The sequence below is a fragment of the Ictidomys tridecemlineatus genome, chromosome 1, assembly GCF_052094955.1.
Source record: "Ictidomys tridecemlineatus isolate mIctTri1 chromosome 1, mIctTri1.hap1, whole genome shotgun sequence".
Classification (NCBI taxonomy): domain Eukaryota; kingdom Metazoa; phylum Chordata; class Mammalia; order Rodentia; family Sciuridae; genus Ictidomys; species Ictidomys tridecemlineatus.
In genome coordinates, this window is record NC_135477.1 from 159,668,875 (window position 1) to 159,694,865 (window position 25,991).

The window sequence follows — 25,991 nt, forward strand, 5'->3', positions numbered from 1 at the left end:
AGTCTAGCACTTACCTTAATGCACCATCATCACCTTCGATTGTCAAAATCCTCAAATAAGGCTGATTTGCAGGGACAAGATAAGTGTTCCTACATCAGAGAAACTGGGCGAAGAGGGGAGAACTGAGACATGAAAAGAAGCAACTTATCACCTTGACTGTTACTCTTCAGGGAAGAGGTCTCCAGGAGGTAAACTGGAATTCAGCCAAGAGGCCTCTGTTCAAGTTTTTTTAAACTCAGATACACAGGAGGACAAGAAAATGCACGTGCACAGGCGCAAGCACATACACACACACACACACACACAAGCCTGCATTATGAAATTAAGAAAACCATTCCTCTGAGTGTAAGACAGGTTTCTTTTATTAGTTTTTTCCTAAACTTGTCTTATGTTTACTGAATGTTTTTCTCAGTGTAAGAACGTGACCTGGAGTTTTAACAAATTTGGATAACGCAACTTGGAAAATGCTTGTCTGTATACAAGTCATCAATAACCACTTTCTGGCCTGCCTCCATGTATATCAAGTTGGTCTTAAAGCCTGTCTAAACAGAGAGCAAGCAGACCATGCCATCCTATTCCTAGTTTTAAGCTTCAAATTCATCCCCATCCCAACACCCAAGCCCTTACCCCCCATACACACAAGGTTTAGAAGAAATGGTCATTAAGGACTGAGTTGCATCAGACTTGACGTAATCCTGCACCAGCATCTCAAATAGCTCATGGCCTTACAGCAGGTCAGCTGGAACTCTTGCAGCAGTACGAGAAAACAGAGTTTAGGAACAGAGCCCCAGTGCTTTGGAACACAGTCCTTGTACTGTGAGGGACGCTTACACATCAACATAACCCAAATTCCCCCTCCTCCTCTCCCAGCAATCATCCTCTACAGCACTTTAGAGCTCTAACATTTAAAAACCTTTCTGCACAGAGATGGACAGAAATTTATTCCTACTATGCAGGTATAGTCTTGGTTCTAACAACATAGGGCAAAACTAACAGAGAGGCACTCTGTTATACAGAATATCAGTTATTACAAAGATACAAAACATAACCAACAAAGCTTGTAACAGTTTATAGGCAGGAGGAACCAGCTCTGGCCTCTAATACAGGCTTCCCTTGAAGTTTCCAAAATGCCTTGCTTCTATCCACACTGCCCCAAAAAGCAGTCAGAGGAATGCTTTGGTGCTCCTGACATTAGCTAAAGTTAAGGAGGTATTGCTCTAACATGGGCATATTGTTTAACACTCATTTGTTTCAGACTCATCCAGTACAATCCCGTGTATTTTTGTTTTTTAAAATGATCTGTCATCTGTTTAACACATACAAGTTGGCAGATTCATGACAGATATTAATACTTAACACACAAGTGGACTGTGTATGAGCCAAAAAGAACTTTTTACTTTTATCCTGGGAGTTCAAACTATACCTTGAGTTTACACAGAACATCTCTCACTAACAGGCCAGGATACAAATCTTTATACCATAATGAGCAAGGATCAATTCCTCAGTTTAATTTACCATGCCTATATTCAACAGTACATCTTCTAAAGAGAAAATTTAGACTTTGATGCTCAAGGTGTTAGTGAACAGACTTTAAAGAAGTACCTCCAAGTCTAAAATTCTGTTTGCAATTTGCTCCCAGCAAGGGGGTTCTCTATCCCAAAAGCAGCCATGCCATTTGTAATAAGAGCTCTTTCCTTTGGAGGAAGGAAGAGGGTGGGGCTGGGATAGAAGGGAAGGGTGAAGATCAGTGTGCCTTTGTTGCTCCCCTACATTAATCCACACCAGACCACATTCTGGCCTACTCAGGAACAGAGGGAGCGCCCACCCTAACCCCACACCAGGCAGAAAGTCTTTCTGGCAATGTCCACAACAGATTTTTGAAGCATAATTAGAGCTCCTACCATGAATGTCATAATGAAAAGCCAGCTTGGTAGCTAGTTATAGCTTTTGCTGCAGCTCAACTTTCCAAAATAAACTTATTTTGAAGAAGCATGATTAAACATAAAAGGAGTGAAGCATAAGCTCAGTAAGACTAACTGGGCTTCTAAATAGTACCATTATGAAAAAAGATACAATGCACTTAATTTCTGTATCTAACTATTTAGAAGTCAAAATGCTCCGTACATTACCTATATCCCCCACCCCACCCCCAAATTCCCTAAAAACTGACTAAGAAATCTCCAGTATTCACTTGCTCTAGTTGATATTTAGAACAAAGTTGACAACTTAAAGCTTTATAATAGTCTGTTTTAATATAAACAAGTGTAGGAATCAATCAATGTCCATTTCAGGAAGCTTCTTGTCTGAATCCGAAGGCACAGCTGTGTCTGCACCCTGCTCAGCAGCCTGAGGGCCTGGGCTATCTCCTTGTCCGTCCACTGGTCCATTCTGCTCTGCATTTTTTTGTTCCTCTTTTGGAGGTTCCACTTTGGGTTTGGGCTTTGAAATTATAGGGTTACACATACTTGTCAGCTCCTAGAATGGAAGAGAAAAAAATGGTTTCTTAAATTTTCATATGACATGCTAAACCCACGTTCACCCTTTCTCACTCAATCCCCAAACCAAAATGTGACAATGACAAATGTCACTTGAGGACTATTAGTACCAACAAAGCTGACAAGACTTAAACATTGAAAGTCATGAATTACCTTAATTTTAGCTTCAATCTCTTTTGTCTTGACAACAGGATCCATGGTCAGACTCTGCTTATTCTGCAGATTCAGCTTGTTATTCATCCACTCCATCGCCTCACTGGTGCTCTTTTCTACCTTTGCCACATCAGCAGCATCCAAATGGTCATACTGGTCCTCCTATAACCAACCAGCAGGTAGTCAGATAGTATCAAGGCATAATACCCACATCCCAAAAACTGCCTAGTTCTTCACCATCTTTTAAATAGGTACCATCTTTTCAAAAAATGAAGCACTTTTAGCACTAAGTAGATAGCAAAAAAAAACTTTGTTTAAACCTTAAGGAAAAAGATTTGAAGGCCAAGAATACCTACAAGAAGGCAGCTAAAAGGCTTCATTGATATAAACGATGCACATTTTATGCAAAATCTTCTGAAAATAATTTCACATGTAAATTTACACTTTAATAGAAATGAAAGCTGAGGTTTAAACATGTTAGTCTGGAACAAAAATAATAATATAAATTTTTAAAGATTTTTCCAAGAAAAAAATGTTTGGTTTTTTTTTTTTAAAGAAGTTTTTTACACTAACAAAACAACAAAAACCTGGAGTAGGGCTAAGGATAAAACTTAGTGGTAAAGGGCTTACGTGACACACATGAAGCACTTGGTTTGACCCCCTACCACCACCAAAAATAAATAAGTTTAAGTAAATAAGTAATAAATAAATGGAAGAACCTGGAATACAGTAAGGTTAAAATGCTAATTTTGGAGTGAGACTTTGGACTGAATCTCAGCGGTCCCCAATCATTTACCTGGGGTCCTGTTTAAGGAAGATGAGGCTTAAAGTTGTTGGAAGTTACTTATAAATGTTGATAAAACCACCTATATGGACTCAATGGGTTATTTATGGAGTGTATATCATATAGTACTCAAAAACTCTTTTAATAAATTAACTGTCGAGATAGGACATCTGCCTAAATCACAAAATCACAATGCAGATATGTTCTCAGGACACAGCATCTTTTTTTTTAAAATACCTTTTATTTTATTTATTTTTTTCTTATGTGATGCTAAGGATCAAATCCAGCACCTCATGTGTACTAGGCAAGTGCTCTACCACTGAGCTACAACCCAGCCCCCAAACAGAGAATCTTAAGTCTAATGCAGAAGATGCATTTTATAGCAAAAAAAGGAAACTAAACAATACTTCTCAACCCCAGATTCCACCTACTAAAGAGAAGCAGCAAATCCTATAGTTTTTATAAGAGTCTATAAAACATTACACAATAACATCTAAAATGAAAGAAAATATTGTTAAATGAGAGTTGAGAACAACAGAAAAACTGGCAGGTAAAAATGTCTCAAATTGTGACTACCAAGGTAAGTAAGATTAGAGAAAGGGAGTGGGAGTTGGGTGCGGAGTACCTTATTTTTGAAAGAACTGATTATTTTCATGTACTGCTGAATCTGTTTCCCTAGTTCTTCAAATAATTTTGGTCTTTCTTCAGATTCCTGGAACCGTGTCTTAATAGGTTGACCTAAATTCTTAAAAGAGAATAAACAAATTCTTAAATTATCAGAGTTGTATTGTTTCTATTATGACTAACATTGATTATGAGTTAAAGTACATTTATGTATATCAAAGGATATAAATATACAAGTTAGATATGCTTCTCCACACCACTGGAAATATTAGGCTGCTCAGACTGGAGCGAATATTCTTCAACATTGTCTCATGTAGAGTCAACCAGTATATCCTAATTATCAAAACACAACCAAAAATTACTTGCCTTCTAGTAGACATTGTATACACTGAATAGGAAGTTTATTGCCAAAAATGATATTTTTTTTTTAATTAAAAATGAGCAATACCTGAATCTGATGAAGCCTCTACATCTAAACATCACTTTACCAGACAATGTAAATACCACTGTGGAGAGGAAAATCAGCAAAGTTCAGATGGGGATTGGGGGGAGGGGTCTATAGGACAAATGATCCAGCTCTTCATCAAACAAATAAGGGGAAAGAAAAGTGGAAGGAGAACTACAAAACCAGATTTAAGAGACATACCAACAAAATGTATGGACCAATTGAGATCCTAACTAAAACATAATCATGTATAAAACAATGAAACTTGAAAATGGAATACTGTGGTGATCTTAAGAAACTTTTTAGGCACAATAATGATACAGAATGAAGTGAAGTTCTATTTTCTTTTAAATACATACAGAAATGATTCTGGATCAATCCAAACCATAAGGACATGCTTCAAAACAACTGGGAGTGAAAATAGAGATGAAAAGAATTGGCCCAAAGAGCTGAAACTATTAGTCTCTACTTTCATGTGTTTGACATCTCTCCCAGAAGACAAAGAAAATGAACAAAAAACAAAATGGAACTTCATGTGCACTCTATGCTTGCCACAATGATATAAAACTACAGGCACTGTCCTTGAGCAATTTCACTAAAAAGAGTAATTGTAATAGCCCAGTTCCACAAGAAACCAAGTAATTCTGAGCTAAAAGCAAAAGGAAATGTTCAAAGTTTCTTCTTGTGCATTTCTATCCTTTTCCAAACAAAAGGTCTCTAACTTGGGTAGCTCTTTATATTTTAACCCTAAGGTTTAACAATTAGTTTCTTTAAATACAAATCTAGTCATTTTGTTTTTATCAAGAATCAAAACTTCAGCCACACACACTGGTACACCCTGTAATCCTAGCTATTGCAGGTTGAGGCAGGGGAATCACAAGTTTGAAGCCAGCATTAGCAACTTAAGTGAGATGCTATCTCAAAAAAAAAAAAAAAAAGTGCTGGGAATGCAGTTCAGTAATATAGTTCAATTCCCAGTATTTAAAAAAAAAAAAAAAAAAGACGGGGCTCGGGTTGTGGCTCAGTGGTAGCATGCTTGCCTAGCATGCATGAGGCACTGGGTTTGATCCTCAGCACCACATAAAACCAAACTAAAGGTATTGTGTCCACCTACAACTAAAAAATATATTTAAAAAATAATAAAAAAAAAAAGAATGAAAACTACAAGTAACAATGACATAGTAGGTACCTTTGGGTAAGGACTGTATCTTACTTGTCTTTTAACTCAAGAATACACTAAATATCTAACTCCATAAAACACTGGAAATCAAAACTCAATTTTCAGAAAAATTATTCTGTTGCCATAAGGCTCTAAAAGTGAGGATTATAATGAGCCTAAGTCATAAGGGTACAATACTTCAAAAACATGTTTTTCAGCCTGTGCTCTCCTCCCCATTTTGAACTACTCTCCTTGAACACTCTAAAGGCTCGAGGATACCTCTGCTCTCCAAGAGTCACTTACTTTTAATTCAGCCAATTTATCTACATAAACTTGCTTTGGCTGGTCTTCTCCATCTTCATACAACCAATTTTCAGTATCTTCTAGTTTCAAGGTAAAACTGTTACGATCCTACAGATAAAAATATATATATATACATATTGTAATTAGGTCAATCAAAAACCAGTTGAGGCTTGCCTCACATGCACAAGGCCCTGGGTTCAATTCCCATCACCTCAACTAAACAATCAATCAACCAATCAATAAAAATAAAAGACCAGTTGAGGGCTGGGGATGTGGCTAAGAGGAAGAGCGCTCGCCTAGCATGTATGAGGCACTTGGTTCGATCCTCAGCACCACATAAAAATACTGTATCCACTCATGACTAAAAAAAAAATTTTTTTAAAGTTAAAAAAAAAAAAAACAGTTGAGGGCTGAGGTGGTAGCACAGTGGTGGAGAACTTGCCTAGCATGTTAGGCACTGGGCTCAATCCTCAGAACCACAAAAATAGATAATATAAAGGTCAATCAATAACTAAAATCAAACAAAATAAATTTAATAAAACAAAACAGTGTGGCCAGGCACCTCCATGCCTGTAACCCCAGCTGCTTGGGAGGCTGAGGCAGGAAGACCATGAGCTCAAAGCCAGCCTCAGAAAAGCAAATCTCAAATCAGTGAGATTCTGTCTCTAAACAAAGTACTAAATAAGGACCTGTTATCCCCTCGCCAAATAAAAAAAAAAAGTTGAAACACTGGTGATACAAACTGCATTGCTATATCTGGCAGTTGCTTTAAAAAAATAAAGTAGTATGGAGATGAGGGACATAGAAAATAAGGCTGGCAGAAGCTTTATTTTCTAGGTTCAGGGGTTACAGAGCCAAGCACAGTAGTAGAAACCTATAATCTCAGCAATTCAGAAGGCTGAGGCAGGAAGATTGCAAGTTTGAGACCAATCTCAGCAACCTGGTAAGACCCCGCCTCAAAATAAAAAAAAAATAAATAAAAAAAAAAATAAGAGGTGGGGGGGGTGAGAGCTCGGTGCTACAATGCCCTTGGGTTAAATCTCCAGTACCAACAAAAAAAGGGGGGGAGGTGACACATGCTTATAATTCCAAGTACTTGGGAGGATCCCAGGTGAGGCAGGATGATCACCAATTTTCAGGTCAGCCTCTATAACTTAGTGAGACCCTGCCTCAAATTATAAAAAGCTCAGTGGTATTAACATTACTGGATTCCATCTCCAGTACTAGAGAGGGAAAAGAAATGAAAGAACATGTGAAATGATGTACAAAGGCTAATCTTTGGGAAATACTGTAATAATAAATACAAACTATACACCACCCTCAAAAAAAAAAAAAACACTTTTAATAATTTTGTTAAACACAGAGAATTCCCTTCTAAGACATCTAAAGATGTTCCTAGAAGACAGAGTAAAACATTGCAGCAGACACTTACATCTTCACTCACAAACTTCTCATATTCACCACTAAGCTTGTCTCTCATTTCATACACATATTCTTCTACTGCATTCTTGGCATCATTCCGCTCCTTCTCCAGTTTATCCTGCATGATCATCTTACCCTGAGAACAATACAAATTAGATCTTAAGACAATTAAGGCAATTTCCTCTTTCATATAATAAAATTTAAAAACAAAGATCCATTCCTTCTCAAATCCTTTTAATTCTTTGAATCACTCCAACCAAAGGAAGCTGGAAGACTAGTCCTTGATAAATTTTGAAGATCAAGAAGGCAGAGTTTCGTGTATGACTTTAGAAAAAGAGAATAAAAATATTAAGATATAGATACTCCACAAAGGGCTGGGGATGTGGCTCAAGCGGTAGCGCACTCGCCTGGCATGCATGCGGCCCGGGTTCGATCCTCAGCACCACATACCAACAAAGATGTTGTGTCCACCGAGAACTAAAAAATAAATATTAAAAAAATTCTCTCTCTCTCTCTCTCTCTCTCCTCTCTCACTCTCTCTTTAAAAAAAAAAAAAAAGATACTCCACAAAAATAAGGAAAACAATGTCAGGCGCAGCGGTGCATGCCTGTAATCCCGGTGGTTCAGGACATTGAGGCAGGAAAATTGCAAGTTCAAAGCCAGTCTCAGCAAAAGTTAGGTGCTAAGCAACTCACAAAATGGGACTGGGGATGTGGCTCAGTGGTCGAGTGCCCTTGAGTTCAATTTCCAGCACTCAAATCAAGAAACAATTGGTTCAGCCAGGCACAGTGGCAAATGTCCATAATCCCAATGTCTGAAGCAAGCGGGAAGAAAGTTTGAAGTCAGCCACATCAACTTACGTGAGACCCTATCTCCAAATTAAAAGGGTTAGGGATGTGGCTCAATGGTAAAGTACCCTTGAGTTCAATCCCCAATATTTAAAAAAAAAAAAAAAAAAAAAAGGCTTAGTGTCATAAGATGACCGAGTTCTGATATACTACGCATGTTATATAAATGCTGAAGATTCTGCAAAATAAAACTATTCTGAGATCCAGGGAGTACATAATAAGAAACCTCAATGAACTGAGTAAATGGGGTCCAGGATCCCAAATATCACATATCACTCTTCTTAAAAAGAACTGCTATGTTTTCACACTGACTTACAACAGGAGAAGAAATAAGCAAGTAGTGCTACTATTAATGCTATGTGGTTTCTCCTGCTAACCAACTTCCATTACTCACTACTTTAAACATCCCAATCTCTAAGGAACAAATATACTTATAGCCCAATTTAAACAATACAACCCCAAACCAAAGACATTGTCAAGGATCTCACAGCAAAGCTTTTAGCAAGAAAGACATGGTATACAATAGGATGTATTACTTAAACTTGCCTTATCCCAAAAAATTCAAAATTATTTTATCAAAATCCAAACTACTAAAAATACATAGAGCCTCTAGAAACAGTATCTGAACATCGTGGTCATATTAATTCATTAGCTCATTTTTCTTACAGACTTTAAATAATCACCTCATTTTCAATGTACAAGTTGAGCATCTCTCGGTCTATCTGCCATAACAGCTGATTCTCAATTGGCAGGTCCACAGTACTGGTCTTCACTTTTGCCTTCTTAGCTTGAGGTGGTTGGTCCATCTTTTTGTCTTTCAATCCAGCTTGAGAAGTCTAAAATAACAATAGGAACAAAAACATATACAACTTAAATTTCAAAAGCTAGCTGCTTCTGCAGTGCATACTTGGAATTGAACCCAGGAGCACTCTACCATTGAATTACATCCCCATACCTTTAAAATTTTAGTCCTCCTGCCTCAGCCTCCCAAGTAACTGGGATTACAGCTGTGGATCACTTCTCCTGACTAGTTTCATTTTGCCATATAAAAAAAGATTCAAAGATCAGTGGCATAGTAAATGTGTACTTAATTAATGCTACTGTGCTATACACTAAAAAATGGTTATCACAGTAAGCTTTGTATATGTGTCTTTATCACAATTAAAAATACATTTTTGAAAAAATAAACACACACAATTTTTCTGCAATCACACAATCAACACCTGATCATTATATAAATTTTTAGGGCTAGGAATATAGCTCAGTGGTAGAGTACTTCCTAACATCATGTCAAGGCCTGGGGCTCAATTCCCAACACAGAAAAAGAAGGAAATAGGAAAAAAAAAATTCTTCTTCCATTCTTATATAAATTTAGACAAGGATTAAACTAGTGGGAAAAGGTATAAAATTTTTATGGATCAGCAACGTAATGCCAATGTGATTTAGAAAATGCCTATAAGCTATTTACATTTTCACAAGGACTGACAGAATTCATTCCAAAGCACCCTATCTACAAATGAAAATCCATTTAACTTCATCTCACTGCTATTTTGAGTTTCTAAGTCAATAATCTTTTTTTTCGGGCTGGGGATGTGGCTCAAGCGGTAGCGTGCTCGCCTAGCATGCGTGTGGCCCAGGTTCGATCCTCAGCACCACATACAAAGATGTTGTGTCCACTGAAAACTAAAAAAATAAATATTAAAATTCTCTCTCTTTAAAAAAAAAAAATAATCTTTTTCCTCACACTTATAAACCATACTTTTTCAAATTGCCTACTCACACTTTATCCACTGTTTTCTTCAGTTTTTAGTAAATATTTTTTAGTCTTTTAGCTTCCTCCAGTTTTATTTTTCTATGCAAGTTTTTTCTTAATATTTTTAGTTGTAGATGGACATAATACCTTTATTTATTTATTTTCATGTGGTGTTGAGGATCAAACCCAGTGTCTCACATGTGTAGGCGAGCATTCTACCGCTGAGCCACAGCATCACAGTATCCAACATTTCCTTTGTGATAACTTTTATTACTTTATGCTTTGAAAGACTTTTTCCATCCACAGATTAGGAAAATACTCAACCTTTTTGTTTTAACTTTTGAATTTATCAGGAATTCAATTGTAGTCTATGATGTGAGGCAAGACTTCAATGTCAGTTCCTCACCTCCTATCCAAATAGCAGCTGAAACGTATGTGTAATTTTTATTTCCTTCCCTTTAGAAATAACATTATGAAAGGTCTTTTAGTTCCTGAATCACCCCATGGAAGTCTACATTAAAATCCCTTGGATGCATCTCACTGCAACACCACACTGGTAAGAAGGATGTACACCAGGCCTGACACTTTTCCTTTCTCCTCACCCACCTTACACACACACACACACACACACACACACAAAGGGATAATTTTCTCTCCCACTACTGCACCACCACCACCTACCCAACAAAATAAAGGAGTTTTCCATCTTGGCAAAGGTCTGAGCCAACAAGAGAATCAAATCTGTGAGCATGATCTCCTCTTGTCATTTTTTTTTAAACTATTATTTGCACAACTAAAGGAAAGCAAGTTAAAATTTGTTCAGACATGAAAATGGGCAACAGACTTAAGCCACATTAAGGCTCTACCAAATTTAAAGTACCACAATAAGAAATTCCCAGAGGGCTAGGGCTGTGGCTCAGTGGTAGCGCACTTGCCTGGCATGTGTGAGGCACAGGGTTCGATTCTCAGCACCACATTTAAATAAAAAATAAAGGTCTATCAACAACTAAAAAAAAAAGAAATTCCTAAGAGGTTGAGATTATATATTGCCATGTCAAAAGCAATTGAAAGAAATAGTGCTTTTAATGCTAAAAAACAAATTCAAACATGGAAATTCAAAAGTAAGGAATCAAAGAATAAAAGGTTTCAAAAATGTTAAATATTCATTGTGGGATAAATACATTTTTTTACATTATTTACAAAATGTACATAAATACATTATTTGCAATATTTTTCAATAAAAAAGCAAGAGTAAGGCAGTTGACAAATCTGATTTACCTAGCAAAGCTATATCTGAGTGCTCTTTTCATGTAACAATTAGAATAGAGGTTCAAAAATCATCTTGCAAAAAGCACTTTCTAGCAGAAAAAGTACTTTACAAAAACACTACAAAATCTTGCTTAAAAATTGTTCAAGTTGGGGCTGGGGTTATGGCTCAGCAGTGGAGTGCTCACCTCACACATGCAAGGCCCTGGTTTGATCCTCAGCACCACAAAAAAAAAAAATAATTAAATAAAATAAAGGTATTGTGTCCAACTCTAACTAAAAAATAAATATTAAGAAAAAAATTGTTCAAGTAATAAACTACTTTCCAAGAAATAGCCTTTTAAGCCAGAACCATGTACATTACAAGCCTGCAATTCATAAAAACTCATACCTCCATTTCTTCAGATTCTGACTTATTTTCTGCTGGTGTCTGCTGCTGTTGCTCTTCAACATGTTGTTCCTCCTGGTCTACCTGCATCTTCTAATAAACAGGTCAAATTAAATTCAGAAACCAAGAAATAAAAAAGAAAAACTAAGCAACCTTCATGACACACTGACAAAGACACATGCAGGATATGTAATTTCTGTTCAACTGTCAGCAACCAGAAGATCTAGGTTCAAATTCCAGCTCATGTCATACATGTTAACTAAAATACAAAATTCTCCCCTCGGGAGCTCAGCTAACATTATCTATACAATGGGGATGACACTTGCCCTGCCCTATCCTTATGTAATCAAGAGTGACTATGAATTGGTTTCATAAACCATTAAGTACTCTTAGTATACAATGTAGCATCATTTAACAGTCTCCAAAATACAATCTGCAGTTAAGTTTCTACAAACTTCTCATAAGTAGACTTCCCTCAAAAGTCTTTACTTTTCCAAGCAGTTCCTACATTAGCCTTTCCATATTTAAAAGGGCAACCACTGTATGTGCTAGGGGAAGTGAACTTATTAAGAATACCCTCAATGATGATAATTAAAACAACAGATTTGTAGAACTGAACCAGTGGTCCCTCAAAGCCTGCAACATATTAGAAGAACCTAGGATACTTTGAACACTGCTCATACCTGGGCCCAGCCTAGACCAACTCAAACAAACCTCTGGGAATGAGACCCAAGCATTTGTGGTTTTATAAAGATTTGAATCTGATACACAAAGAGAATAAGACCCAATGCATAATTTCAGTAAATTAGTGTACAACCTATTCTATTTGTGAAAATAATCAATTGAGACTCAAGAACATTCTTCTATAACCAGAAAGAATAAAAAATAACCCAAGATGAGAAAAGCATGATCTAGGAAGAGGTAATCTATGTTCCATTTCCATACAGATTCCATGTAAAGATCCTCTACTGGTTAACCCATAGTAGGGGTAAAGACACTTGCAAAACTACTCTCAGCAACTCTCACAAATTTGCTCCCATGACCCCATCCACTCGTTACAACTTCTAGACAAGTTACCTCTGGGCAATCATAATTACATTAAATGTCCAGGTTACCTCTTCTTCCTTTGCATTTTGATCAGTTTCCATTGGTTCCTCATTTTCCTCAGACTTGTGCACCTCCACTAGGGATGCACTGGACACACTGAAAATGCCATGGACATTTACTCGAACTTTGACTTTCACTTTTGAACTGGAGCCATCAGACTGGGGAGTGACTTTCTGAACTGAAAACTGAGCTGAGGACATGAGACACAAAAGAGAACACACAAGAGAACAAATTCAAACATGAATACAAGCCCATATTGTAGGTTACATTCGTTCCTCAATGACAGGTCAATAACTAACATGACACTTCAAATAAGCATAGTCAGTACTCTCGGTACAATCTTACTAAATTATTAGATTTCTCATTCTTTCACATATTGTCGAGATTTTATAATTCTATTCTGAATGGAGCTCAAATGTCTCTTAATATTTTTTCTGTTCCTCTAGAACCTTATTTCAGCTTTATATGCAACAGCCACATAAATTCCTAAAGTATACACTTGTCACATTCTCCCTCTACCAAAAAAAAAACCTACTTTTCTTATTCCTCAAGAAATTCCCATTTCCAGATCCAGTTACTATACCAGAGTCCTATTTACCTTTTTTATTCCTACAACAATGCAAAACTATGAATTATTAGCATCCCTATTCCTATTTTACAAATGAGGAAACCAGAATAAGTTAACTTTCCACACCTTCTAAGTATCACTAAGGATACTCTGAACACTGTGCCCACATATTCTAGACCTTTACTATATAACTCTATATATAATTTCTCTTTTCAACTAGAATTACTTACAGATGGTAAGAGTTCCCAGAGTCTATACATGTAAAAACTCTAGCCAACAAAATTTCAAAATTCAGGATGCACTGCTACTGTAAACAATCCCCTAATGATTGTCCATATATGTTGTTCACCTGTATATTAGAGTCAATACTGAAATTTATTTAACTCTTTAACATAAAACATAACCACACTGTAAATTAACTGAGAAATAATCTCCACACAATGGGAGATCCAATAAAATAACAGCCAGCCAGTTTGTTCTGAGGCTGGTAATAAGATTAGAAAAGGTTTTCTTTTGTCGTGTAAAGTACGTAAATTTCAGAACACTGCATCTGGTCCTTCTGCCATCCTAGTACTCCAAGTAGATAAAAGTTCTTATCATTTCAATTCCTAACACTACTTACCTATAGCAGGATCTGGATAGGGCAAATCCTGAGGAGAGCTATAATAAGCTTCAAGAGTGAAAGGTTCTTTTCTATAAAATGTGAGGACTTTAGAGAAAGGAGCAGCATGATTTTTTGAAAAGACTTCACAGTCACTGAATGAAGGAAAAAGACAATAACATAAATTCAGGATATTCCTAACACTTTGACCCATATATTCCAAGTTCATGATTATACAATCCTAGTTTCTCTCTTCTCAGCTAGCATTATTATCATTATTATTATTCAGTTTCCAAGAAACTGTGTACACAAAGTTAGTAAAAAAATAAATAAAAAATACACTCAATCAGCAAATAAAAGGCACCTGATTTCGACAGGATCAAATGTAGGAAACTAAATGAACGCTAATTTATGCCTGTTACAATAATTGATCACTTTGCACATTATAACAAAATATTAGATTTGTGCCAAGTTGAAATGAAAAGCTATATATTACTCAGACTTAACAATGAATTAACTGTAGGTATAAATATGATTAACAAATCTATTACCTTGACCCTTCTTCAGCTGGAGAATTCCATCTCAGAGATATTGGATATGCCACCACATCAGTGATAGAAAATTCTCTGACTTTGAAAGCAGGCGACAAGATTGCACACTAGAATGATAATTTTTAAAAATTCCATTTGACAAGTATAGACCATATGAAATAACATCATTAGACCTACAAATAATCATTTCTGGAGATCGTTATAAGATGGTCATTAATAACATAGTCTGTAAACGAGCACAAACTTCTACCATTGTCAAATTAAGCTATGTAATCTAGTAATTCCTTATTTTTCCATTAATCCAAAACAGTGTTTTTAACTGTTTTAAACTTCAGGTTTATTTATTATCCAGTATTTTTCTCCTCAGTATACATTAAGCTACTTTGTTCCTTCTATGGGCTCTTGGTTAATCCCCAACTCTTAACTGACAAATCATCACCTCAAATATAGACAAAGATCATATCAAATTCTAGTATTTTTTTTTTTTTGTGGGCCCCCTTTGGTCTATTGGGAGGTGGGTACGTACCAGGGATTGGATTCAGGGGTACTCAACTACTGAGCCACATCCTCAGCCTTATTTTGTATTTTTAATTTAGAAAGAGTCTCACTGAGTTTCTTAGCACCTCAGTTTTACTGAGGCTGGCACTGAACTCACAATCGTCCTGTTTCAGCCTCCCAAGCCACTGGGATTACAAGCGTGCACCAATGAGCCTAGCTTCTTGTAACATTTCAAGTCTAAAATTATCTATTTAGTCAATAAATTCATCTTACTATAAGATGCAGAATAAAATTCCTTTTCTTAGAAGATATGTTCCAGTTTTACCCTTTTTTTAACATTTTTTAATTGTCAATGGATCTTCATTTATTGACTGATACATGGTACTGAGAATCAAACCCAGTGTCTCACACATGCTAGGCAAGCGCTCTGCTGCTGAGCCACAACCCCAGCCCAGAATACAATTCCTTTTATGAACATCAGACCTCCACTACCTGTTTTTTTTTTTAATATTTTTTAGTAATAGAGGGACACGTTATCTTTATTTTTTTTTAATGTGATGCTAAGGATCAAACCCAGTGCCTCACATGTGTGAGGCAAGCAGTCTGCCACTGAGCCCACAACCCCAGCCCCTCTATTACTATTAACAGATACTGTCATCTTGTTACAATGACCTGAAACAAAAAGAAAACTCACTTGCAGTGCACATCCTCGAGTGACAGCTTCATCAGCATTTAATGTTGTACTAAGTTCTTTACCAAAAAATTTGCTGATCTTCTCTTTTACTGCAGGGATTCGTGTAGCACCACCCACTATCTCCACTGCATAAATATCTTCTTTCTTTAACTCTATTTTAAAACAATTGGACATTTAGATCAAAAGAATCTTTACATTAGCATTTATAAGGGAAAGATTTTATCATGGTAATATATTCATAGATGTATAACAAAATTACTTGCCCCGCCCCACCCCTACACATACACTCATGCACACATTCAGATAGGTATGCAGTATATGGAATCAAAGTAGATGTTTTGAGTCAAAATAATGCAGAAAGGGTGGCACATAATAGTAAGATTTAGGGAAGTATGGGCCAGAAATACTCAAGTGTCCTGAAGTGTACATATCCTGTAAACTCTGCAAAGTCCCATGCAAAGAATTGTTAAAATATCAACAGACCAAACATTCAAGTTTGCTAGCCATCAAGGAGGCCTTAAAAAAATGGGTGAGAGGCTGGGTTGTGGCTCAGTGGTACAGTGCTAACATGTGAGGCACTGGGTTTGATCCTCAGCACCATATAAAAATAAAGATATTGTGTCCATCTACAACTTAAAAAAAAATTATTAAAAAGGAGGGGGGGGGATCAGCCCTGAGCTGGCACAAATTAACAAAAGGTATTCAGGATCACATCTAGTCACTTTGGTGCTCTATCCAGAGCAAAACCATGGTCCAGATTAAAACACAGATACAGCAAGGTGCAATGATGCCTATAATCCCAGCAGCTTGGGGAGGCTGAGGAAGGAGGATCGTCAAGTTCAAAGCCAGCCTCAGAAACTAAGTGAAGCCCTAAAAACTTAGTGAGATCCTGTCTCAAAAAAAAAAAAAAAAACAGAGCTGGGTATGTGGCTAAACAGATAAGCAACCCTGGGTTCAAGCCCTAGAACTAGCACATACACATACACACAAATATAGTCTCCTCTCCTCGGAGGGTAAGAAGGTATATATCTATGCTTTGCTATTGTTCATTAAATACGTGTTCATACCATCTGGTATCCTGATTATCTAAAAACTACCAACAATTTTTTTGTGAAGGGCTTGAAATGGGCTGGGATCAGGTACAATGTACCTATTGCCCCCGTTACTCAAGAGACTTAAGACACGATGATGAGCCCAAGGATTCTGAACCAGCCTTGGCAACATTAGAAAGGCTCCTCAAAGGACAAAAAGGGAAGGGGGCCTGTTTCAGTGTGGAAAGAACATATTCCTCTGTTGTGATCAAGCTAATTTAATACTTATGCCTATACTGAGCTGAAATAAGTTCGCGAAACTCTGAAACAACAACCAACACAACAGGGCACTTTAGGTAAATGTTTTGTCTAAACAAGGTTTCAGATAAATGAATATAATATATTCCTCAATTAAGCCACAACCTTATCTTAGCCTGAGACAAAATTACAAGTATTCTGCTAAATAAATATGTGGGTTTAGTATCTTCCTTTACCCTATCTTTCAGCTAACCAAGAAGCTTCACTGATACAAAAGTTTACAAAACTACCAAGTTAGTGTTACAAAAGATGACCTTTTTTTTAATATTCTTTAGTTGTCAATTGGCTTTTATTTCATTTATTTATATGTGGTGCTGAAAATCGAACCCAGTGCCTCACACATCCTAGGCAAGCGCTCTACCACTGAGCCAAACCCTAGCCCCAAAAGATAACTTTTAATAAACTGAGAAGTTTATAACTTTCTTTGGGTCTAAATTAAGTTTCTTAAAGAATTTTATTAGCTTTCTCTTCATGATTACCAAAAGCTACTTTGGGGAGGGGGAACACTTCAGGATAATATAAAAAAGCTTAATATGGAAGTAAAGGGTCCATTCAACAAATATTTGGAAAACTGCTTGGGGGGTGGCAGGGATAATAAGGAACATTTTCCAAAGTGTGTGACATGCACAAATAATAGAATCAAAAAATACTTACTGGCTTGTTCCAAAACACTACGAAGTGGTGGCTCCACTCTAGCTAAGAGATCATCACACATCTCCAGAAATTTGCCTCTGTTTAAAAAAAAAAAAAAAAAAAAGGTTAAATTGCATTCCACTTTTATGTGAAATGGATGCACTCTAATCAAAGAGAAAACTGGACTCTTCATACATTCCTGGGCAATGTAAAATGAAAATGGTACAGCCACTTTGAAAAAAAATTTTGGCAGTTTCTCAAAATGGCAAATTCAGAAGTTATCATATGACTCATCAATTCCACTCTACATATTCATCCACTAGAACTAAAAATACAAGTTCATGGAAAAACAAATACATGAATAGCATCATTCATAACAGTCAAGAAATACAAACAGGGGCTGGGGATGTGGCTCAAGCAGTAGCGCGCTCGCCTGGCATGCATTCGGCCCAGGTTCAATCCTCAGCACCACATACAAACAAAGATGATGTGTCCGCCGACAACTAACAAATAAATACTTAAAAATTCTCTCTATTAAAAAAAAAGAAAAAAGAAAAAGAAATACAAACAATTCAAATACCTATCAACTGTATTCAGCAATAAAAATGAAACAATACAATAAAAAGAATGTTACAACATGGAACAATTAAGCTGGGTAGAAGCCAGACCAAAAAGAACATCTATTACTCCATTTACATGAAATGTTCAGGTCAGATAAATCCAGACAGAAAATAGATTAGTGTCTAGAACAAGACAAAAGAGATAATAGCTATCAAGCATAGTATTTCTTTTTTAGATCAGTTTTATGATTATAGAGAAAGAAAATTCCCATATACTCAATCCTTAATCCCAGCCCAGTTCCTCTACTAACACTTAGATTAATGTGGTGCAATTAATGTGGCACATTTGTTACTATTAATGAGCCAATACTGATACTTTGCATAGTTTCTATTAGGGTTCCATGGGTTTTGACAAATGTTTAAGTATTCACCCATTCTGACATCATACAGAAGAGTTTCACTGCTGTAAAACTTCCTTGTGCTCAATAGTAATATATCTCTCCCTTTCCTTCCTAGATTTTACTTTTCCCAGCATCATATAGTTAAAATTACCCAAACATTCCAGATTACCTTCTTTCTTTTACCAATGTGCACTTAAGGTTCTAAAGCAGAATAATGGTGATGACGCACAGTCCTATAAATACAGTAAAAATCACTACATAGTTAAAATAAATCTCAAAGAAGTAAAAGAACCTTACAAGAGACTACATTCCGTACAATTCCACTTATAAGTTTGAGAACAATCAAATTTAACATATAGCCAAAAAATGTAGAAATATCACAAGTGATTACCCCGAGGATGGAAGCATGAGGAAACTTTCTAAGATTCTGGTTTATCTCACGAAAAGATTATTAGCCAAAAAAAGGATGTATTTCTTAATAACAGTCTGTTAAAACTCAGCAGATGAACACTTAAAACTGAAGTGTATCATATGTAAGAATCCATCCCCCCAAAAAAACTACACAAGAATTCTGCTTAATATGAAAACTTTGGCATTGAGAACATTACATAGATATCTACCATTTACTTTGAGATATGTCAAAAAATAAACTGAAGGAGTAGAGAAGAATGTTAAGTATATGATAAAATAAGTATAATAAAAGTCATCAGCAGAACCTAAGTAGTGAGATAATGATGTTCATTATAAAATTCAATTTTGCTGCATATCTAAATTGGTTCTCAATTGAAACCATGAAAAGCAAAGGAGTAAAGATGATTCCAGAAAGATGGCAATAGGAGCTGGGATTGTGGCTCAGCAGTAGAGCACTAGCCTAGCATGTGCAAGTTCCCGAGTTCAATCTCAGCACCACATGAAAATAAATAAAAATATTATATCCAACTGTAACTAAAAAATAAATTATATAAAAAAAAGAAAGATGGCAGTAGGTCTGATAGTTGGCAGTTTCTTTTTTCTAAAAAATTTTTACTGAAATATAAATCACATGCCATAGAATTCACTCATTAAAGATATAATTCAATGTGTTTTTATTTGGCGGGGGTGGGAGGGTATCGGGCATTCGACCACTGAGCCACATCCCCTGCCCTGTATTTTATTTAGAGACAATGTCTCACTGAATTGCTTAGTGCCTCACTATTGCTGAAGCTGGCTTTGAATTTGCAATCCTCCTGTCTCAGCATCCCTAGCTGCTGGAATTACAGGTGTTCATTTTGTTTTGTTTTTTCAAATGTGGTGCTGGGGATCGAACCCAGGGTCTCAGCCTCAATGTCTATTTTATATTCAGAATTATGAACCATAGGCTGGTGTTGTAGCTCAGTAGCAGAGCGCTTTCCTAGCGGGTATAAGGCATTCCTCAGTTCGATCCTCAGCATCACATAGAAACAAATAAATAAAATAAAGATTAAATAAAATATTTTAAAATGTGTAACCATCACCATTATCATTTTTTTAAGATTTTCATCACCCTAAAACAAACATACATTGTCATCACCCTTAAATTATTACTTTTCTACCTTATACATCTAAAACCCTAGGCAATAAAAATGTTTAATCTACTTTACATCTCAATACATTTGCCTGTTCTGGATTTTTCATACAAATAAAGTATACATTTTTGGTCCTTTGCAAAAGGCTTCTAACATTAGCCTTCACCCACATTTTAGTATGCATCTTTACTACATTTTTTTAAATTGCTAAATAACAGATCATTTTATGGTCGAGCCACGTTTTCCTTATTCATCAGTTGGTGGACATTTGAGATGTCTCCACTTCAGTTCTATGATGAGTACTGCTACTATGAATATTTTGTATACAAGTTTCTTTGTGGACATTAAAAATACATAAGTGGGTAGAAACAAATCACTGAAGGCACAATTACTCATCATCAGTTCTATAAAAGATAGCAAAACAATAGCATAAAATATACTTGAAAACACCAAAAAACCAAAACTAAGCAAGTCACTTTGAAAATAGCAGACATAGGGCTGCGGATGTGGCTCAAGCGGTAGCGCGCTCGCCTGGCATGCATGTGGCCCGTGTTCGATCCTCAGCACCACATACAAACAAAGATGTTGTGTCCGCCGAGAACTAAAAAAATAAATATTAAAATTTTCTCTCTCTCTCTCCCCCTCTCTCTCACTCTTTAAAAAAAAAAAAGAAAAAAAGAAAGAAAGAAAGAAAGAAAATAGCAGACATAATCAGGTAGGGCTTGCACTCCAAAGGAAAAGTATAAAAGGCCTTGTTAAGGTACACAGGGATAGCAAAAAATCCCATCAAAGAAAAAAGGATTACACTGAGGAAAAACTGCTGGTAAGAAAATGCAAATTGAGAACAACAGCAGTTATCTACAAAGAAAGATATAAGAGGAAACAGATCTCGGAAAGTTAAAAAGCTACATTTTTTAAATATTTCACAAAAACATGCTCTGGAGCAGTGAAATTTTAAAAAAAATGCATTTCACAATGCCTTTCTAAAGGTTGAGAAATACTTATTTCACCAAAAAATGAGTAAAAAGAATAGAATGGGCTGGGGTTGTAGCTGAGTGGTAGTGTTTGCCTAGCATGCATGAGGCACTGGATTCGATCCTCAGCACCACATAATAATAAAAAATAAAGATACCGTGTCCACCTAAAACTAAAAAATAAATACTAAAAAAAAAAAAAAAAATACAGTGACAACAAGTACATTGGTAGTTGCCTCAAAGAGGAATTTAGAGTGACCACTAATGTGGGTACAGGGTTTAGAGGTGACAAAAACTTTCCATAATTAGATAGTGACCACAGGTGAACAATCTTCTGCATATCCTAAACACCACTAAATTTTACACTTTAAAATGTGAATTTTATGGCATGTGAATTCTGTTTCAATTAAAAAAGATACAGGAAATGAAACAACAAATCAGAATTAGAAAAAATTAGAAACAAATAACATAATATCAGAAATAAAAACTAACTAGGGCTGGCAGAACATTTACAATATGCTTAAGGCCTGGGTTCAATCCTTTGAACTGCCCCCAAAAGGCACGGGGCAGGGACATGACACCAACCAGGTAGTAAAAGCAAACAACCCCAGTAGATAATGACAAGAGTAGATAATGATTGAATAGAGAATGACAAACACAGAAGACAAACAAGGACAATCCAATATAATTATATATGAGTTTCCAAAGAATAAAACCATAGCATGAAAACAGAATAGTCAATGTAATTCAAGAAAATTTAACTAAAAAACAATTATATTTAAATTTTTAAGTTCTGAAACCACTAAAAAAGAAACTCATATACCTAGCAAAAACTAATCCAAAACAGCGAACACCTAAACATATCATACTAAAAATATTTAGACTTTTAAGGGAAAAAAAAATAAGCACCTCGGTAAAAAAGAACAAATGGGGCTGGGATTGTAGTTCAGTGGTAGAGTGCTTGCCTAGCACCTGTCAGGCCCTGGGTTCAATCCTCAGTACCACATAAAGTAACATATGAAGACATTGTGTCCACAAATAACAAAAAAAATAAATAAATAAAAAGGACCGGGGATGTGGCTCAGTGGTTAGGCGTCTCTGGGTTCAATCCCTGGTACCAAGAAGAAAAAAGAACTGCATATAAACCAGCAATTCCAGTCACAGGTAAATGCCCAAAAGCACTGACAACATATTTCAAATATGTTCACAAATGCACACAGTACTTATCACTACAGCTAAAGGTGGAAACAAATACCCCTCAACTGAGATCTGAAAATATAAAATGTGGCATATGCATACAATATAATATCATTTGTCAAAAAGTAAGCAATGGTCAGGCACAGTGGTACATACCTATAATCCCATTGGCTTGGGAGGCTGAGATAGGAGGATTGCAAGTTCAAAGCCAGCCTCAGCAAAAGCAAGGGGATAAGCAACTCAGTGAGACCCTGTCTCTAAATAAAATACAAAATAGGGCTGGTGGCTCAGTGGTTGAGTGCCCCTGAGTTCAATCCCCAGTACCAATAAATAAATAAATAAATAAGCAAGCAAGCAAGCAATGAGCTGCTGATACACATACAGCTACAATGTGGATAAACCTCAAAAACATTATGCAAAGATAAAGAAGTCAAACACATTATAAGATCTCACTTATCAAAATATTCAGAAAAAGCAGATCCAAAGAGAAAGCAGAGTGGTGGTTGTCAGGGTCCACTGATAAAGAAGTACAGCGTTTTATTTGGGGATGAAATGTTTTTTTCACCCCATATAAGTGACTATACAGTATGAATTGTGTTAAATACTTCAGAACTGGGCTGGGGTTGTGGCTCAGTGGCAGAGCGCTTGCTTAGCATGTATGAGGCACTGGGTTCGATTCTCGGGACCACATATAAATAAATAAAGGTCCATCAACATCTAAAAAAAAAAAACTTTTTTTTAAATACTACTGAATTGGGGCTGGGGGTGTGGCTCAAGCGGTAGGGTGCTCGCCTGGCATGCGTGCGTCCCGGGTTCGATCCTCAGCACCACATACAAACAAAGATGTTGTGTCCGCCAAAAATTTAAAAATAAATATTAAAACATTCTCTCTAAAAAAAAAATAAATAAATACTACTGAATTGTTCATTTTAAAATACTCATTTCAAAATTTTATGATGTGTAAAATGGCTTGGGAGGCTGAAGCAGGAGCATCAGAAGTTCAAAGCCAGCCTCAGCAACCTAGTAAGGCCCTAAGCAACTATTCAGGACCCTGTCTCTAAATAAAAATAAAAAGGGTTGGGGATATGGCTCAATGGTTAAGTGCACCTGGATTTAAATCCTAAAATAAAAAATAAATAACTTTTTGGTATAACTATTACCTCAATATTTGTCTAAATGAAGAAAAAGTTAATTAGAAGAAATAGTATAAGAAATAATCTAGTTTTATTAACTTCAAAAATAAAAACAGTGGTGAACATAAAAGACTTAAATGAAGGCTTAAAACAGAGCACATAAAATCTCTGTGTTCTAACAGTGCATGGTACAACCAGCTTTTAAAAGCCAGCAAATATTGGCCTCCAGCCCCACGCATACACACACACACACACACACACACACACACACACACACACACGAAGAAGGGAGGGCTACTGCTCAATCACTTTTAAGTAGGAGAAAGGGGTGAGTACAAATATGAATACTGCTCAACAATAAATGCCATCTCAATATTTTAAGAACTGCTCAGACACACTTCCTCAAAGAAGCCATGAGTCTTGCCTGAATTATATGGCTAGAGTTCAAGCCAAAAGAACATCTCACTCCCATCATCCAAGCAACACAACCAAGAAACAATAACACTGAGTATTTCTGAGAATAGCTCTAAATGTCAATTACCCAAAACTGCAGTACTTTACAAAAAAAAAAAAAAAAAAGAAGGCTGTTGCCCTCGAATGATCCTAAACCACTCAAAAAGACCAATTTTTTTTTAGTTGTAGTTGGACACATTATCTTTTATTTATTTATTTTTATGTCGTGCTGAGGATTGAACCCAGCATCTCACACGTGCTAGACGAGCGCTCTACCGCTGAGCCCCAGCCCCAAAAAAGACCAATTTCTTAATCAATGGCTAAACTAAATTTAATTCTACATTAAAGAACTTTGCCCTCGTTTAATGAAAACAAATAATTCATGTATAATGCACACATAAAAACTGACTTCCTAGAATATTTAATTGATCAGAACAAAACCACTACACTCTCTTACTAGAAAAACCAAACCCAACCTTTACATAAAAAGGTTCCAAATGGCCTAAAATTTTAACCCACAGAACCAAAGTCTGTCATATTAACAACCACAATTTCAACAACTATTAAAAATAGTTAATATAGTGAGAGGGGAAAATATCACAATTCAGTTTAATATCAAAATATTAATATTATTACCTATTCATAGTTCCAGATACATCAACATCATTCATAAAACATTCAATGCTCAAAGGGAGGTCTGAAGCATTTGCACTCATCAATTTCTTCAGTTTCTCACACTCTTGAGACAGTCGTAATAATGCACGAATTTTAGACTTTATGTCTAGTTTGTATTTCTTCCCAAATTCTTCACAGAAGTGATTTACTAACACCTCATCAAATTTTCTGCCTCCCAGTGTTGTGTCAAATGCTGTGGCCAAAACCTTAGAAAAAGAAGATAATTAATCCAACAATTTACCAATCAATTTTAAAGTTTATCATGATGTATATTCAGTCAGTTTAAAAAAAAAAAAACAAGCAGTAATGTATATGCTATGATTAAAAAGAGGTAATGTGCATGTCACTTAATCCTTATTAAAACTACACTATGAAAAACAGACATTATAGGCCGGGCACAGTGGCACACGCCTACAATTCCAGCGGCTAGGGAGGCAGAGACAGGAGGATCACAAGTACAAAGCCAGCCTCAGCACTTTAGCAAGGCGCTAAGCAACTCAGTGAGACCATCATGTCTCTAATAAAATACAAAATAGGGCTAAGGATGTGGTTCAGTGGTCAAATGCTCCCGAGTTCAATCCCTGGTACCCAAAAAAATTTTTTTAAATAGACATTATAATTACAGAGTATGCTTCAGAAATCTAGTTGAGATAATCAACTAGGTTTACAAAATTTACTAGGTTACAAAATTATCAGAGTGGTAAAAGTAGAATTCAAAATCAAATCTTGATTTCAAAACCCATACCCTCCCCTCTATGACCATCTGACTCCCAATATGCATTACAACACCAAACATACTAATGTCATACACATACTTCTTTCTGTACATTTTATTCTTTATTGTGGAACTACCATAAAGGAACAAAAATCAAACATGAATATGATCACCCTCTGATTCCCACTCGCCATTAACACTTCTACAATTCTATGTGCACAAAAGTGCTTTTTCCAGAGCTTTAAGCTTTCCAGAAATCAGTGTTAGTCTAGTTTCTTTTGGCATCCAAGTTCTAGTTCCCCTACCCTACCTCCAAAACACTCAAAAGCCTCAAGAGCAAGAAGAGCGCACCTTTACCATTGCCTCAATCCCCAGTGTAAAACACAAGAGAATTCATGTTGAAAAGAATTCTAGGGGCTGGAGTTGTGGCTCAGTAGTACAGCACTTGCCTGGTAAATGTGAGGCCCAGGATTCCATCCTCAGCACTACATATAAATACATAAATAAAAGATCCATTTACAACTAAAAAATTTTAAAAAGAAGAAGAACTCCAACAAGTCTGCACTGTTTTGTTTTAAAAGGTTAGGAAAATAAGACTCAGTGCTCTTAAGAGCTTTTCCCTCAAGGTCTATTTACTTTACTTCTCACCATGCCAACTCACGATAAATTTGGGGGGATATAATACTACAGATACCTTG

General features: G+C 36.1%; 1 protein-coding gene across 2 annotated transcripts in view; it reads right to left on the reverse strand.

Annotated features, from left to right (window-relative positions):
• Positions 1 to 340: 340 nt before the first annotated feature.
• Hspa4 (heat shock protein family A (Hsp70) member 4) overlaps positions 341 to 25,991 on the reverse strand; it is a 45,777-nt gene continuing 20,126 nt past the window's right edge. For both annotated transcript variants that reach the window (XM_005335753.5, XM_013363120.4), the window contains 13 exons: positions 24,540 to 24,784; positions 17,663 to 17,739; positions 15,660 to 15,811; positions 14,468 to 14,574; positions 13,938 to 14,071; positions 12,756 to 12,937; positions 11,644 to 11,733; positions 8,917 to 9,069; positions 7,396 to 7,521; positions 5,964 to 6,071; positions 4,058 to 4,177; positions 2,649 to 2,810; positions 341 to 2,475 (listed from right to left, as the gene is read on the reverse strand). In XM_005335753.5, the coding sequence (XP_005335810.1) occupies positions 2,272 to 2,475; positions 2,649 to 2,810; positions 4,058 to 4,177; positions 5,964 to 6,071; positions 7,396 to 7,521; positions 8,917 to 9,069; positions 11,644 to 11,733; positions 12,756 to 12,937; positions 13,938 to 14,071; positions 14,468 to 14,574; positions 15,660 to 15,811; positions 17,663 to 17,739; positions 24,540 to 24,784 (1,860 nt within the window). In that variant the 3' untranslated portion in view covers positions 341 to 2,271. The remainder of the gene's footprint in view (positions 2,476 to 2,648; positions 2,811 to 4,057; positions 4,178 to 5,963; positions 6,072 to 7,395; positions 7,522 to 8,916; positions 9,070 to 11,643; positions 11,734 to 12,755; positions 12,938 to 13,937; positions 14,072 to 14,467; positions 14,575 to 15,659; positions 15,812 to 17,662; positions 17,740 to 24,539; positions 24,785 to 25,991) is intronic.